We start from the raw sequence: 15,405 nt of genomic DNA, 5'->3' as shown, positions 1-15,405 counted from the left end.
TATACGATAAATGTTTGTGGTTCTTGTATAGCCTTTTTCTTATATTTGATAAAAGCCAAAATATACATGAAAGACTTTTTTATTATGGTTTACAACAATTTTATCAAATATAAGTTTTATTATATATAAATAAAAATCAGTATGGATGCAAAAATATTCAAAAAAGTACTGTGCGACGAACCAAACGAAGAAGACTATATATACTGGAAAAAAATGCTATCAATTTACCTAGATAAAGCCGAAATCCCAGAGGATTGTAAACTTCAAGTCTTATTCGTTCTATGCGGAGTGAAGGCTTTTACGATAATTCAGGATGTTACATCATACGACGATGCAATCAAAATTCTTGATAACAAGTATCAAAAAAGATCGACAGCGATCATGATGTGCCTTAAACTTCGCTCTTTTAAACAAAAAGAAGGAGAATCGATTGAAAGCTTTATGAGTAACTTAAAACAATTTTCCAGAAAATGTCCAACATAACCTCTGACAGCAGAGCAACATAGTAACCTACTAAAATGTGATGCTTTTATAGCTGGTATTCACTCACCTTCTATTCGTCAACGACTGCTTGAAGCTACAGATGACAATCTAGAGTCACTTTATAAAACAGCTCTTACGATGGAATTGGCTACCGAAGATGCCCTTAATTTGACAACAACTATAACAGCTACTACCACGCTACCAACTTTTGCAGCAAGTCATAATCTTACCAAATCTCCCTGTTTTTGGTGCGGTAATGATCCACATCCAAAAACCAAATGCCCTGCACGAAACTCTACATGTACACATTGTCATAGAAAGGGCCACTGGGCAACTGTCTGTCTTTCTAAGAAAGAAAACAAAACTTACACCAAAGCAGCAGTTGTTAAAGATAACGGAAAGGATGATAACACAATAATATCTACGGTCATAGCAGCAATTGACTCACCTGATAGACTAATTAACGTCACCATAAACGAAAATCTAACATATGCACTGTTAGATACTGGGTCCGACAAAACTTTCATTACATCAAAACTTCTTCGACAATGGAAATTTTCATACGATACTCAATCTACCTCAAAGGTATCACTAGCAGATAACTCGACATTAAAAGTTAAAGGTATCTTCCATGGTTCATTATTACTGGCTAGCGAAAAACTAAAAGTACAATTCCTCGTTGTGGAAAACTTGGTGGCACCAGTAATTATTGGAATGGACGTGTTAACATGTCATTCCTCAATGACCATCAATTTTAAAGGAAACAAAGAGCCTCTAAAATTCTGTTTAGCAACAAAAAGTATGAAATGTTCAACATACGCCTTAATACCTGGAATCGATATTAACAAAATAAAACCAATAGCTACAACCTCACGACGTATTCCCAAAAATATCTCCGCCATAACAGATGAAATAAACCGCTTACTAAAAAAAAGATATAATTCAAAAAAGCCGCAGCCCTTGGCGAGCTCAATGTTTTGTAGTATCAACAGGAAATAAAAATCGCCTCGTGATCGATTATTCTAATACAATTAATTTACACACTCCGCTCGATTCATATCCTACACCACGAATCGATGACTTAATACTTAAAATAGCAGTCCATAAAACTTTTAGCACAATTGATCTCAAATCGGCGTATCATCAAGTGAGAATACGACCCGAAGATTACAAACTAACCGCATTTGAAGCTAACGGCAAATTATATGAGCTCAAACGCTTACCCTTTGGATGTACAAACGCGGTACCAATCTTTCAAAGAGTAATGGATAAATTCATTCAGGATAATAAACTTGAAAACACATACGCTTATCTCGACGATATAATTATCGGTGGAAAAGATGCCCAAGAACACGATAAAAATTTTAGTCGCTTTCTACACGCAGCTAAAATCGCCAACATTGAGATAAACGAAGAAAAGAGTAATTTTTAAAAAAATCATATCGAATTCTTAGGCCATATTATTGAAAATGGAACTATAAAGCCAGACCCAAAAAGATACGAAGCACTGATAAATATGCCTGAGCCAAGATCGTTAACAGAGCTAAACCGAATGATAGGTTTATTTGCTTATTACGCTAAGTGGATACACAATTGCATAGCATTAACTCTCCCACTTACCCAAGCAAGAGACAATTTTCCAACAAAGGGTTTAACTCCACATGCTAAAAAAGCAATAAAAATACTCAAAATAAACTTGTAGAAGCTTGTCAAGCCTCCCCTAGTTTAAAAGTTTCATTAACAATAGAAACTGATGCCTCCGACTCAGCACTCGGAGGAACACTATTACAACTTGGCAGGCCCGTTGCCTTCTTTTCACGGACATTAACTAATGCCGAAAGGAAGCATGCGATAGTGGAAAAAAAAGCGGCTGCCATTGTGGAATGCTGTAGAAGATGGAGGCCTTTGATTAACTCAGTACCCTATATTAACATAATAACCGACCAAAGATCCATTTCCCTTATTTTTAATAAACAGAGTGCAACAAAAATCAAAAATGAAAAATTAACACGATGGCGTTTAGAACTAGCTGATATTAATTATACAATCTCTTACAGGCCGGGGAACCAAAACATTGTAGCAAATGCCCTTTCAAGATGTTGCTCGACTGTAAATAACACTAAAGCGTTTTACAGTATCCATTCCCAGCTATGCCATCCTGGAGTTACAAGAATGATACATTACTGCAAAACCAGAAATCTACCATACTCCACCACAGAAATCAAACAATTAACAAACCAATGTACAACTTGCAATGAGCTCAAACCACGTTTTTACAAACCACCCACAGGTCGTCTCATTCAGGCAACAAGGCCTTGGGAACGCTTATCGATGGACTTTATTGGACCCTTACAATCCACTACAGCAAACAAATACATCCTCGTGGTGGTGGACGAGTACTCACGCTACCCATTTGCATTCCCCTGTCAAGACATATCAGCTGACTCTGTTATACGACACCTTCTCAGCCTCTTTTCATTATTTGGTGCACCATCATCTATTCATACAGATCGTGGAACTCAGTTCGAAAGCTTAAAAATCAAAGTTTTTCTTGAAAAGAACGGAGTAATTAAAACTAGAACCACTCCTTACCATCCCCAAGGCAATGGTCAGTGTGAACGAATAAGCGGAACAATACTAAAAGCCGTTAGTCTAGCTCTGAAAACCTTAAGTCTAGGAAAAGAGAAATGGGAAATAGTATTGCAAATGGCTTTGTCCTCCATAAGAGGAATTTTGTGTAACGAAACACCCCATCAGAGGATGATGAACTTTCAACGCTCGTCAATAATAGGCACTGTTTTACCTAACTTCTTAACAGAACAGGATGCCACAATCCTTTACAGACGTCAGGTACGAATGAAAGGAGATCCACTCGTTGACAGAGTTCAACTGCTAGAAACAATATCGCCCCACTACGCTCGAATAAAATTTCAAAATGGAAAAATTGATACTGTTTCAACAAACGACCTCGCCCCACTAGAAGACCTAAATCCCCCAACAGAATCAGTCCAACAACAATCCGGTGATTTGAACATTGAACAGATGATCATTAGCAACAATACCAACAATTCCAAAAACAGAAACCAAGAAGAATTAAACGAAACCAACGAGGTAACTTTAAACCCATTAGTTGAGAATTCAATTATAGATAGTATCCCTTGTAATCAGTCACCTACAACAGCGGTACCTAGTCAGCCTATACAGAAAGTTACTACTCCCGAGAATCTTAATAACATACCCTCAAGAACAGGACGCGTTACGAAGAGGCCAAAGTATCTCGACGACTACTTTCTTTCCTAGTATAATATCAGAGGTTAAGTCTATACTCTCCGCCCTAAAACTTTCCTAACGTGGAGAAGACTGTTATAATTTAAGTAATAATGTAATATGACACTCATGACGTCACTTCTGAATATTTCTGACATCTTCTGAATATTACAGTTATTAGTAACGCTATTTATAAAACCTATTATACATACGGTTATTAGTTACGCTATCTTATATACGATAAATGTTTGTGTAAAAGCCAAAATATACATGAAAGACTTTTTTATTATGGTTTACAACATTAGGTTATAATCATCTGATAAAATAATACTTTTTGATATATAAGCATTCTTAGATATGTCAGTTATAGGTTATGTAAGTGGCTCATAATAGGTGCCATTTCTCAATTTGTTAGCTACTATTTGGTCTACCCGGCCATTAATTGGTACGAAATTGAAAACTCTGTTTAAATAAATTTTTCTCTGAATGAAGCATATTTTAGTACTAACTAGGACTTTTTTTAGGTAAAGTCGTTTGTCACCAATGTAACAGTGAAAAAATAAAAGCTCCGTTAGATTAAGGCATTCTTCACGGCTTACAAAAAGAAATTTATGGCCATTAATTGGGCACTTTGCCCTAACTGATAAATTAAATTATGTAACTTCAAACAATCTTTCTGGCTATTTTTAAAATGAAGCAAGTTGTCTGGTTTCGTGTATTTTGATTGACATTTTTCGTTGAAGCAATACTCCACTCAAGGACGTATTAATAGATGGACGTTCAATGCATTGTTTCAAAAAAAAGATATGCGTGTTACGGTATTGTTTAGATAACAAAAGCGAAACAATAGGTGGTAGTTGCGAAACCGGGGAGTATTTTTATTTTTTTCAACGTCGGAAAAAGATGGTCTTGAATATCCAATAAAAATATTTTTAAAAATACTTTTCTGAGCAGCGATACATAAAATGAGTATGGCCGTAAACTTAGCTATTAATCAAGAAGATTATTCTTTTTTGCTTGAAAATATTGATAACAAAATTGAAATAGTTGTGGATGATTTTATTGAGATAGATCTTGAAGAGTTAGCGGACTTGTTATCAGAGGATTTTGAATTAGAGCTCATACCACCAACAATTCCTAAAGAGAAGCTGATTGCAGAAGAAGAAACTAAAATGCTGAAAAAAACAGAAGAACGCTTAATAACTAAATTTAACTGTCCGAAATGTAACAATAAATATCTTAGAGAATCGAATTTTAAAAAGCATGAATATAAATGTTACATTCGCACTAAAGGTGTATTTATACTCACATGTTGTGGAACATAACGTCTAAACTGGTGCTAATTTATATTTGCAAATACTCCCAGATTATGAAAATATTGGAATAATTCTTAATTTTGATTTTAGAAATTATTCAAAACTGTAAATTGTTGTAATGTACTATGAACTTCCATATTGAAGAATGCAAGTTGTCTTTATTACATTTATTACATATGCTGGTGTAAGAAAATGTACACAGTTAAAAAATGGCTAGTTAAAGGTAATAGATGATTGACTTTCGTTATTCTTTAACCTGGATTCCATTACAGGCAAGTTAGTACGGTAGATGCTACTAAAATCACAACAGACTTCTGACCATATTAATGAGCAATCTTTATGTCTAATAACATTAAAGTTTTCAACTGTATTGCCTTCTTTTGTTTCAATTATTCCAACATCCTCATTTGATGTGCTTTGGAAATTTTTAAAATCAGAAAATTTATTTCTGATTAGAAAAAAAGATAGTGGAAGTCATTATTACATTAAAGAAGTTTATGCATGACATGTTGTAGAATATGATATTAGCAGATTGAAGATTTAGTAGATCTGGAAGAGATTTATCAATATTAATGGATAATGGCACTTCACGATTTAAAACAATTAATCTCCACATGCCATTTGATTGGCTAGAACTATTGATTTGAACTATTACAAAATAATTTTTGTTATTTTGATTGTAACAGTCAAAACCATGTTTTGATAAAAATGTTTTTAACCGTTGATGAATACTTATCACATTTACTTTTTTATTTCTTCCAACTCTTGTGAGTGTGTTACATACATAACAGGTTTATGTGTGTTCAGAAAAAGTGAAGAATTTATCATTCCTCTCAGCTTCAAAGGCTTTTTTTGAATTTAAATCTAGCCTGCATAAGACCATGTAACATGATTTGCATAAATATTCAGGATGAACTTTTTGATTGTCTGAGGTTATATCCAGCTTGTAAAAACTAAGAGTTGCTTGTTTAAAGGTAACAACAGGTTTTAACTGACAGTGACTATCCTGTTTTATTATGCAGTTACACTTTCCGCATAAATGTTTTAAATATTCCTAATGAAGACTCATTATTTATCCAGTAATGAGATAATAGATTGAAATATAAGATTACTTCTTTTGATATATCTATTAAAGGTTAAAAATAAGGTTGTACATCATTTGTAGAAGGCTCAAGAATATGCAACGAAAGGTATGGTCTTATTATTTTTATTATAATATTGTTACTATTAGTAACACCAATAACAATAAGAATAATAAGATCATTATAAGTTAAAGAAGCTTTACATGGCTGACTATTTAAAAATGCTCATTAAAAATACATACTTAATATTTCTTTCCAACTTCTGAAATCAATAGTTTTTTATGAACTTTAAGATGCTTTTAGTTATAATACCTTTAGACAAAATGCGATTTAGGTATCGAAAATAAGAAAATTTATAACTAGGACGTTCGCGAGAAAAAAAAAACAAAAAAAAAAAAAAACAAATTCAAGAGAAAAAAATAAGTTCGACATTTCCGACTAAAATAAGAAATACTCTCTGATTTGAACCTTAAAGTGGGGAGCATAATCTGAGATTGGGGTGAAAAGAACACTGAAAATCTCTTATTCGACCTTTAAACTATGTCATAGGAATTTTAAATTTAACAAGGAAAATTTGCTTCACTTTACTCTATCCATTCTAGCATAGGCGTAGAACGCGCTGGGGTTCAGCGGCTCGAGCCCCATCCGGAAATTTGTCGCTGGGGCTTTGCCCCACCCGGCGAAATTCACCAAGCTTTCAAAAATATTTAAAAAATGAAAACCATAATATACTTAAACATTAACAAATATAACAATTTAAAAACGATTGTAATATTTCCGCAAATACCTATGGTGATTTTCAAAAGTTTATATTATTTTTCGAATTTCAGAAATTCCACGCTTCTGATGAGTTTGAGACTCATTTGAGATCGGTAAAAACGCAATGTAAAGCAAATTAACGGAACTGCATAAACTAAAGAGTTGTGTAAGTTAAACGTTCGTTTAGTATTTTTTTTCTTTGATAAATTTGGCAGTATTATTTGTATTAATTATTTAAAAAATTTGAATTAAAAATCATTTGAATTAAAAAAACGTAAGTTTTTGAAGAGATTTTTTAATTGTTCAATGGTACATTGACTTTTAAGTAATAAGTTGTACGATGTTGTAGAATGAAGAAGATTAGTGAATACTTTTCAAAAAAAGAAAATCAAATTGAAGCACTTGCATTATTTTCTGAATCTCAAAATGCTAATAACTTCCAAGATAATACTCATGAAAGTTTATCATTTGTTCAGTCAGATGATGCAACTGATTCAACCGCTGTTGTTGAGTCGCCGTCTTTTACAGAGGAGCCTAGACCTTGTTGTTCAAGACAGTCATCTTTTCCCTCAAAAAAGGGAAGAAAATTTAAACAAAGCTGGAATGAAAAACATAAATCGGTTTTACATGACTGCGAGAAAGAAAATGTTTTTTGTTCTACCTGCATCAAAGCTACCCAAATGAAAATGCCTTTACCTCGTAGTTCAAGTGAAAAAGATTTGTACGAAGCTTTTATTTTAAACGGATTTTCTAATTGGAAGAAAGCGTCACAAATTTTTGGTTCTCACGAGCGATCTAAACTCCATAAGGCGTCTATTAGTATGATCGCCTCAGCAACACTGGAATCGACATTTATCCAACAGCTTAATCATCACCAAAATAAAGAAATGATGGATAATCGTACGGCTTTATCGAAAATATTTACAACACTTCTTTATTTGGTAAATCCTCAATTTCGTTTAAGAAAAATTTAGATAAACTATCAATCATTAAATTTATTAACTAGATAAATAAATGTTTCTTCAAAATGTATTAGGGAACGCAAGGCCTTTTCATTTGTGGTAAAGTTGAAAATAATTCAAACTTTCGCATGCTACTCAAACTACGAGCAGACGATTCTCTGGAACTGAAGAAATGGTTGAATCGTCCTGAAAAGCAAAAGTGGCTCTCGCCTGATATTGAAAACGAAATCCTACAAGACTTTGCTCATGCAACGCTTCTTAAGCTATGCGAAAGTATAAGGGAATCACAATTCTATAGTTTGATCCGATGAAACAACGGATATGTCCACGAAAGAACAAGTTCCGATCTGCGTTCGGCATGTTAATGAAAAATTTAAAATTGAGGAGCTTTTAATGGGATTTTAGCAAACTGAGAACATCAAGAACTGTTTAATGGACTTTTTGTGTCGATTTAGCCTGTTGATTCAAAACTGTCGGGGCCAATGTTTTGATGGATTGTCTAATATGTCTGGAAGTATCTATGGATTGCAGACTTTAATGAGTAGGAAAGAAGAGCGGGCTTTTTACGTGCACTGCCGCGCTCATAATCTCAACTTGGTAGCACAAGATTCTGTTGAAAATCAACTCAGAGATCAGGAATATTATGAATTTAGTGCAATCATACATCGTATTTACCCGTGGATCTCCAAAAAGATTGGCATGTTCCAACAAATTTCGAAATGTAGAGGATGTAGAAAGCGGAACAACACTACGGCCATTTTGCCACACTCGATGGATCCTTATAAAACCGTCCATTATATTTATTACGAGTAACTATTCCGCCATTATCAACTGGTTAGAGGATTTTGAAAATCATTCTGATAATTCAGCCAAAAATAAGTCAGAAGAAGCGGGTTATCTGGAATCTTTTTGTAAGTTTGACACATTTTTCAAATTGGAAATTTTGCGCATGATCTTCACGTTAATCGAGGATGCTAATACAGCACTCCAAGGTAAATATTGTTTTATTTCATAGTGTCTTTTTTTAAATTTATTATTTTAAGCAAATTATAATGTTACACGTTTATTGAAAATTATTTTAGACATGCACCTTAATTTTTGCAAAGCAAGAAATACCAACAACACTTTTAAGGAGGTGTTAAAAGAAGCCCGGGGTGATACTCGCTTCAAAGTCTTATGGGATGCAGCCGTTGTAGCAGCAGAATGTAGTTTACTTGACAAACCAGAGATGCCACAGAAACGTAAAATTACATCAAAATTTACTGGAAGTGGAGTTCCATACTTTGCTACGACTCCAGAGGACCACTACCGCCAGCTTTTCTATGCATCTCTGGATTGTGTTACAACGGCACTTGCGACCCGTTTCAAACCGACTGAGACCACTGAGCATTTAGCAAATGTAGAAAAATTTCTTATTAGTCAGTGCTTGGAAGTTGGATTCGTTGAGGCTTTTTACAAAGATGACTTTGAAGATTATAGAAGGCTACAACTCCATCGCGACATATTTATGGATCATGCAAAATTCAAGAATATTCAACAAATCAATTTTGAATCAGTTTTGAAAGAGCTTGTAGACCATGAAGGTGTACTTTCTCAATTAATTTCACTGATTCCCGAGTTTATGAAACTGGTAAAAGTTTTAATATGTATGCCTGTCACCTCATGTACGTGTGAGCGCTCTTTTTCTTGTCTTCGTAGGCTAAAGACTTATTTGCGTTCTACAATGTCTCAGGAGCGATTGAATCATCTCGCTATTTTAAATTGTCATCGCGATATTGCCTACACTCTTGATCTTGATCATTTGATCAATGAGTTTATAATGCGTGCCTCCATATGCATGAACACATTTTACTTGAGAAAATAAATTACATTTTTATGCCTATTGAAAAAACTTTTTACTTGTAATTATAGATTTTCAACTCCTACAAAATAGTTTATGCCCCATCCGGGAAAACTAAAACTCTACGCCTATGCATTCTAGTAAACCAAACATAGGCTTTTTGCAAAAGCCTAGTTTTAGACGTCAAAGTTTAAACACAGTTAAATTTTATTAAGCAAAGTTCATAGCTCAAACCACCCTTTTCCAGATTTCTAAGCTATTCTTGAATAATTTTCTTGTCTTTTATAACCATAAACTTCAGTAAATGCATAATTATCATGGGTTTACTGAGGGAGGTTTTGTGAAATAAATTTGACGGGTAGAAGATCTGTATCATGAATTTAGAAAATTGACGGTAACACGCATAGTTTTTGGCTAATTGGCGGCACCTCTGATCTATAACAATGCGTTGAACGTCCATATATTAATACGTCCTTGCTCCACTAAAGCAGGCAAAAATAAGTTATGCTTAAACTGGACCTCCCAGCTTTGTTGATATAGGGACGTATAAGAGGTGGACGTGCAGCGATATTGTTTTTTTTTTTTGCGAAACATGCTCGTTGCTTATTGTTACAAATCTTTTGTTGTAAACAATACAAACTAAATTGTATTAAAGTCTGTCGGATTCATCGAAAACCTTTGGTCATCAACTTCCTTTTAGTTGTTAAAGATAACAGCAATAGAACCAAATTTTAAGCTTAACTTTATATAGCTAGACATTCTTAATATTTTAAGAAATAACGCTGATGGTAATATAGAAATTGAGATCATTTACTTGACTACTTAAGTACATGTATAACTAGAGATAATAAGTAATACAAAATATCAACTAGTTTTGTAGCTACCTAAAGCATATTGGTTTCATGTCCAGGGAACTACTCCATCTACTATATTGCTGTAGACTTCCAGTTTATGAATATTATAGAATTTTACATTTTTATGTTTAACAACAGAAATATATACAGTTAAGGATAAATAACTTATACATAAAATGAATGTAAATACAATAAAGAAAAAAATAATTTGTCACAGTTTTAAAGAACTTAGCAAAGCCAATTTATGGCAAACCGCAAGAATAACTAAGTATTTAATATTAGCATAACATAATTTACCAGCTATATATAAACTAATTTTTATTTGATAAAAATAAATGGGTTATTATGGGCTTTGTATGACAAATGAAATAATATATAAAATATGAAAAACGAAAACATGAAATATCTGGCCGCATTTTGCAAGATAAATATAAAATTGAATAACTTTTTAAAAGGTTTTGCTATATCAAATGAATTATAAAAAAGCCCATTAGAAAATAAGCCTACTAAAAAAAAAATGCTTAGTGGAATATATATTATGGAGCTTATAGAGTAGTCGAGGCACCAAATGGCGACATATTGGAAAAAATACTAAAAAAATACAAATTTAAGGCTGGTGTATGAAGGACCAAGGAATTGAATGAAACCAGATCTTGACAAAAAATTGTAATTTAAGCTTTTTTATGTTTCGCAGTACCTTTTTTAGTCATTTTAAAATTATCCTTACAGGTCTATTTTATCATTGACAGACTTTGTTTACCAGTGGCGGATTAAGACTTTTCGGGGCCCGGGGCTATTTAAAAGTTGGAGGCCCCGTTCCACTAACAGCGACAAAAATGAGTAAAACTAAGACTTTCTTGAAAACGCTATCACGGATATTTATTTATATACAAATTTTATATTTATTTTATTGAACTAAGTTGAGTGATTTTTTTCTGCTTTTCTTCCCCGCAAAATCTGCAATCACATCGCTGAAATCCAAAGTTTCTAATAACTTTGACTCAATAGTTAATCTTGCTATATTACTTAAACGACTATGGACCATTGTTGATCGGTGCATGTTCTTAACTCTTTTAAGAGTAGAGAATTATATCTCAGCCTCGCAATTTGTTATGGGAATAGTTAGAAACAAGCGATATGCTATATAAACATTTGGAAATACATCAATAATATCGGTTTCAACAATCCAATTTAAAACATGCAGAGGAATCAATGTGTTTTCAGTCTCAGATTTATCTTTTTTATGCGAAAAAAACCCCCGGAGGCTGCAACTTTAATAATGTTACAAATTGTTCTATTTCAAATATGAAACTATCTTCTAAATCATTTGAGTACACGTCTACAATTTTTTTCGCGCTAACTTGCAATTCCATGGTACTAATAGTTAACAGCTTGGATAGAAATCCAAATAACTTATTTACGTGGTTGTAACCGTTTCTTCTTATGGTTAATTGTGTCACAGGTTTGTCAATAATGACAAAAAATGTATTCACTCGAAACTTGTCGGACACGCTTAAAGAATCAACTTGGTTTTCTCCGTTGCTCAATTTTTTAATTACCTTTCTTTTGTTCTTATCCGAATAGTCTTTTTCAATAAACGAGCTAAGTTTTTTTTGTAGAAGTAGTTGCGCTCCTTCGTAGTCAAAGACCGGAAAAAATATATAATGCAGCGTTTTTGTTGACAGTTATTTTATTTTTGTGCTTTTGTTTTCAGACAATTTAGTAAATTTAACTTTGGCTCTTTTAAGTTATTAAAAGATTTAATTTTCAGAGTTAATAAAAAATTATTTACTTTGAATCGGGGCCCCTAAAATTGTGGGGCCCGGGGCTATAGCCCCCCCCTAGCCCCCCCCCTTGATCCGCCACTGTTGTTTACACGAAAAAAGTTCCCTAATTTACAAATGTTCATCTTGAAAAAATGATGAAAATCTGTTCGTGCCGACAACTAATTTCCTTTACCTTGGTGTAATTTGTTTAGTAATTTGTCAACGCGTGAAGTAGTTACTTTATCCTGAACAGTCTTATTAAACAAATGCTATAAAAGTTTAAACTAATAGTACGTGATCAGAGTTTCTGTGTTAAATATGCGTGCAGCCATTTTAATAGATTTTTTTGTTAACGGGTGAAAATTTAGAGTTTGTCCGAAACTCGCATGGCTCGCTGATTTCTGCGGCCTCTTTGATGAAAAACAATTAGTTGCACGTCCATCTCTTATACGTCCATGGTTGATGCAAATAAATTTTGTATATTACGGTCTATTTCACGTGCAATACTAAATCTAATTACTGAGATTCGTTTCTCTAACCTTAGTGCAACTAACGGTAATTTATTGATCTTACAATTTATCAATTGAAAGGATTTATATTATTTTGCTTCACAAATTTTTCATTACTGAGTTTTTACATGCAGACACGTTTTTTGATAGTAAAATGGTTGACAGTCAATCAAGTGTCATTTCCCATTCTAAAGATGAAGGATCTATGCTCAGGTTTGTGCATACATTGATATATTTTTAGTATCTAATAAGTTTAAATCGAGTTGTTACAGTTTTATCATTATTTACATTAGAAGTTGAAAGTTTCCATGTAAAATTGAATGAAGGGACTCCTAATTTAATTTTGGTATTGTCTAGCATTGTGTTGTTGTTGGGTTTTTTTGTGTTATTTTTCTTTTTTCTTTATAAAAACTATTGTTATATTTTTAATAATTTTTTTTCAATTTTACCATTTAATTTTGGTATTGTCCACTATATCCAATTGTCCACTACATTGTCCACTATAATATCAATATTTATTGGTATTATAGTGGACACTATCTATTTTTATTGTCCACTATTATATATTGTCCGCTATAATATCAATTTATTGTCCACTATAACACCAAAATATACCACAGTATTGTCCACTATAATACCAATTTAATTTTGGAATTTTCTAGCATTTTGGTGTTTTTTTTGTTTGTTTGTTTTTTCTTAATAAAAACTATCATTATAGTTTTAATAGTTTGTTTTCAATTCTACCATTTAACTCCGCTACTCAAAAAAAAAAAAAAAAAAAAAAAAAGAAAAAAAGAAAGAAAAATTTCAATGTAACAATAATGAGAATAAACATTTCAAAAAATAGTATTTTATTTTTGAAATCAAGGTTTTAAATTAAAAGTTTGAAAGTTAACAGGTCTATATTAGAAATAATTCTTGTTTATGTGATCACCTCAATTTCCTAATATGAACCTTGTGATTAAACAGCAAACAACATGTTGCTAGTTTTACTGTCTGTTAGCCTACTGTTGCCTGGTTTATACATATTATCAAAAAAAATGTTGGAAATTTTTAAGAGGATTAGTAAACCTTTAAGGATCTTTTCAATTTGAATTTATTTTGACTAACCTAAATTATAAGACACTTTTGCAATTGTTATAGATCCAACTTTGCTAGAAAAATCATTAGAATTCAACTAATATATTTACTTGTTTTTCTTATTCTTTTGTTTTTTTTCCATGATAACTTTTATAATATTAGTTGGATATTGGCTTATTGATTTAAGCTGGGTTTTTTGATAGTGTAACTTGAAAAATTATATAGTTTTTTTTATTCTAAATATATAGTCTTTAATATTCTTTAATTATTCTTATTTAAGTTCTAAATATATAGTTTTACTCTAAATATATGGGTTTTTTTTTACTGTTAATATTTTCTTGTTCTCTGCTACTTAAAAAGACATCTGCTAGATGTCTTTTTTATTATAAAATTTATAGGAATTGCAGTCTGAAAAAAAAAAAAAAAAAAAAAGAAATTCCTGTTCAAATCCTGTTCAAATTCCTGTTCAAATCCTGGAAGCAATGTATTTACTTTTTATAATCAGTAAAGTAGCTGTATTTTAGAGAATATTTATTGGTTGGAATGGAAAATCCACTGTTAGATATTTCAGCAGTTTGTGATGATGAGTTCCTTTTAAAGTGAGTGCAATTTTATTTGATAGTTTTTATATATATAAAAAAAGTAAGTAGTATATTATCTTTAAAATGTCTTAAATTTTTTGTGAAGATGTACTAAATCCAATTTTCTTATCTTTTCTAGCACTGTAAAAAAAAATCTCAGCTAAATACTAAGTTCTTTAAAATTTAAACCAATGCTAAGTTTTTATACTAAGGTCACATTTTTTATACTAAGCAGGGCTGTGGAGTCGGAGTCGTGGAGTCGGAGTCGGAGTCGGAGCTCATTTTGGCTGGAGTCGGAGTCGGAAAAATTGTACCGACTCCGACTCCGTAGGATATCCAGACACAATGGAAGGATATCCAGACACAATGGAAATTGTAGTTTGCAACAACTGGAGGACAAGGAGTTTGACATGTTATTTTTAGGCCTTTAAAACAGTGATAAGCAATAGGGTATTTTGCTGCTTATCACTGAGAATCATATATCACCTCCCTTGCGCTCTCCTCTACCTTCCCTTAAACTATATAACTTCGTGATCCCCTAACTCCCGACTTAAATTGTCTGGCACTGTGCTACATATTCTTAGTAGAAAGCTAGGCGTGCCACCACCAAGCACCAAAGAGTTGCTCCACAAACAGAAAGACTGTAAGTATTCAATTAGCTTTGTTTCTCTGGAGAGAGAGAATATTAGAAAATTAGTGATTGAAAAAGCTGTTAAACAAAAAGAAGAACTTAATGAATGTCTCAAGGGACGCTTTGTTTTTCTTAACAGAGTGAACTATTTTGCAATCAATATTTAATTTTTTTTTGAAAAAAATGAAGCAGTTACCAAGAGATTGGCAGTAAAAGACGCCAAAACTAATCACACCAGCGAATTTCTCCAGGTCTCAGTAGAAAAGATTCTTAAA

The 15,405-nt window shown here is 32.5% G+C and overlaps 4 protein-coding genes across 6 annotated transcripts in view; all 4 read left to right on the top strand.

Annotated features, from left to right (window-relative positions):
* The first annotated feature begins 141 nt into the window (after positions 1-141).
* LOC149891987 (uncharacterized) lies at positions 142-1,915 on the top strand. The gene is made up of 3 exons (XM_090078046.1): positions 142-445; positions 536-1,457; positions 1,600-1,915. Exons 1-3 carry the CDS (start codon positions 142-144, stop codon positions 1,913-1,915), a joined length of 1,542 nt encoding a protein of 513 aa, XP_089934172.1.
* Positions 1,916-4,584: 2,669 nt separating this feature from the next.
* Positions 4,585-7,073, top strand: LOC149891986 (uncharacterized). 2 transcript variants are annotated; one of them, XM_090078153.1, is made up of 2 exons: positions 4,585-6,256; positions 6,979-7,073. In XM_090078153.1, exon 1 carries the CDS (start codon positions 4,716-4,718, stop codon positions 5,073-5,075), a length of 360 nt encoding a protein of 119 aa, XP_089934279.1. In that variant the 5' UTR covers positions 4,585-4,715; the 3' UTR covers positions 5,076-6,256; positions 6,979-7,073. The 2 variants fall into 2 exon arrangements, with proteins under 2 accessions (XP_089934279.1, XP_089934280.1); XM_090078154.1 differs by having other exon boundaries at positions 4,689-5,289.
* Positions 7,074-7,212: 139 nt separating this feature from the next.
* On the top strand, positions 7,213-9,749 carry LOC145186618 (zinc finger MYM-type protein 1-like). Its single transcript, XM_090078152.1, has 2 exons — positions 7,213-8,861; positions 8,952-9,749. Exons 1-2 carry the CDS (start codon positions 8,513-8,515, stop codon positions 9,731-9,733), a joined length of 1,131 nt encoding a protein of 376 aa, XP_089934278.1. The 5' UTR covers positions 7,213-8,512; the 3' UTR covers positions 9,734-9,749.
* Positions 9,750-12,496: 2,747 nt separating this feature from the next.
* The window catches only part of LOC145183621 (uncharacterized), a 31,251-nt gene continuing 28,342 nt past the window's right edge, over positions 12,497-15,405 (top strand). Inside the window, exons 1-3 of one of the 2 annotated variants that reach the window (XM_090078150.1) lie at positions 12,497-12,884; positions 12,989-13,051; positions 14,443-14,517. In XM_090078150.1, coding sequence (XP_089934276.1) covers positions 12,993-13,051; positions 14,443-14,517 — 134 coding nt within the window. In that variant the 5' untranslated portion in view covers positions 12,497-12,884; positions 12,989-12,992. The remainder of the gene's footprint in view (positions 12,885-12,988; positions 13,052-14,442; positions 14,518-15,405) is intronic. The other variant, XR_016449689.1, reaches the window with a different exon arrangement.

This window comes from Hydra viridissima, unplaced genomic scaffold, assembly GCF_058129835.1.
Source record: "Hydra viridissima isolate aposymbiotic clone 2 unplaced genomic scaffold, HvirCarnegie_v1 scaffold_2, whole genome shotgun sequence".
In the NCBI taxonomy this organism is placed as follows: Eukaryota; Metazoa; Cnidaria; class Hydrozoa; order Anthoathecata; family Hydridae; genus Hydra; species Hydra viridissima.
The sequence above is the reverse complement of the archived record's forward strand: the minus strand, read 5'-3'. Positions and strand labels throughout refer to the sequence as shown.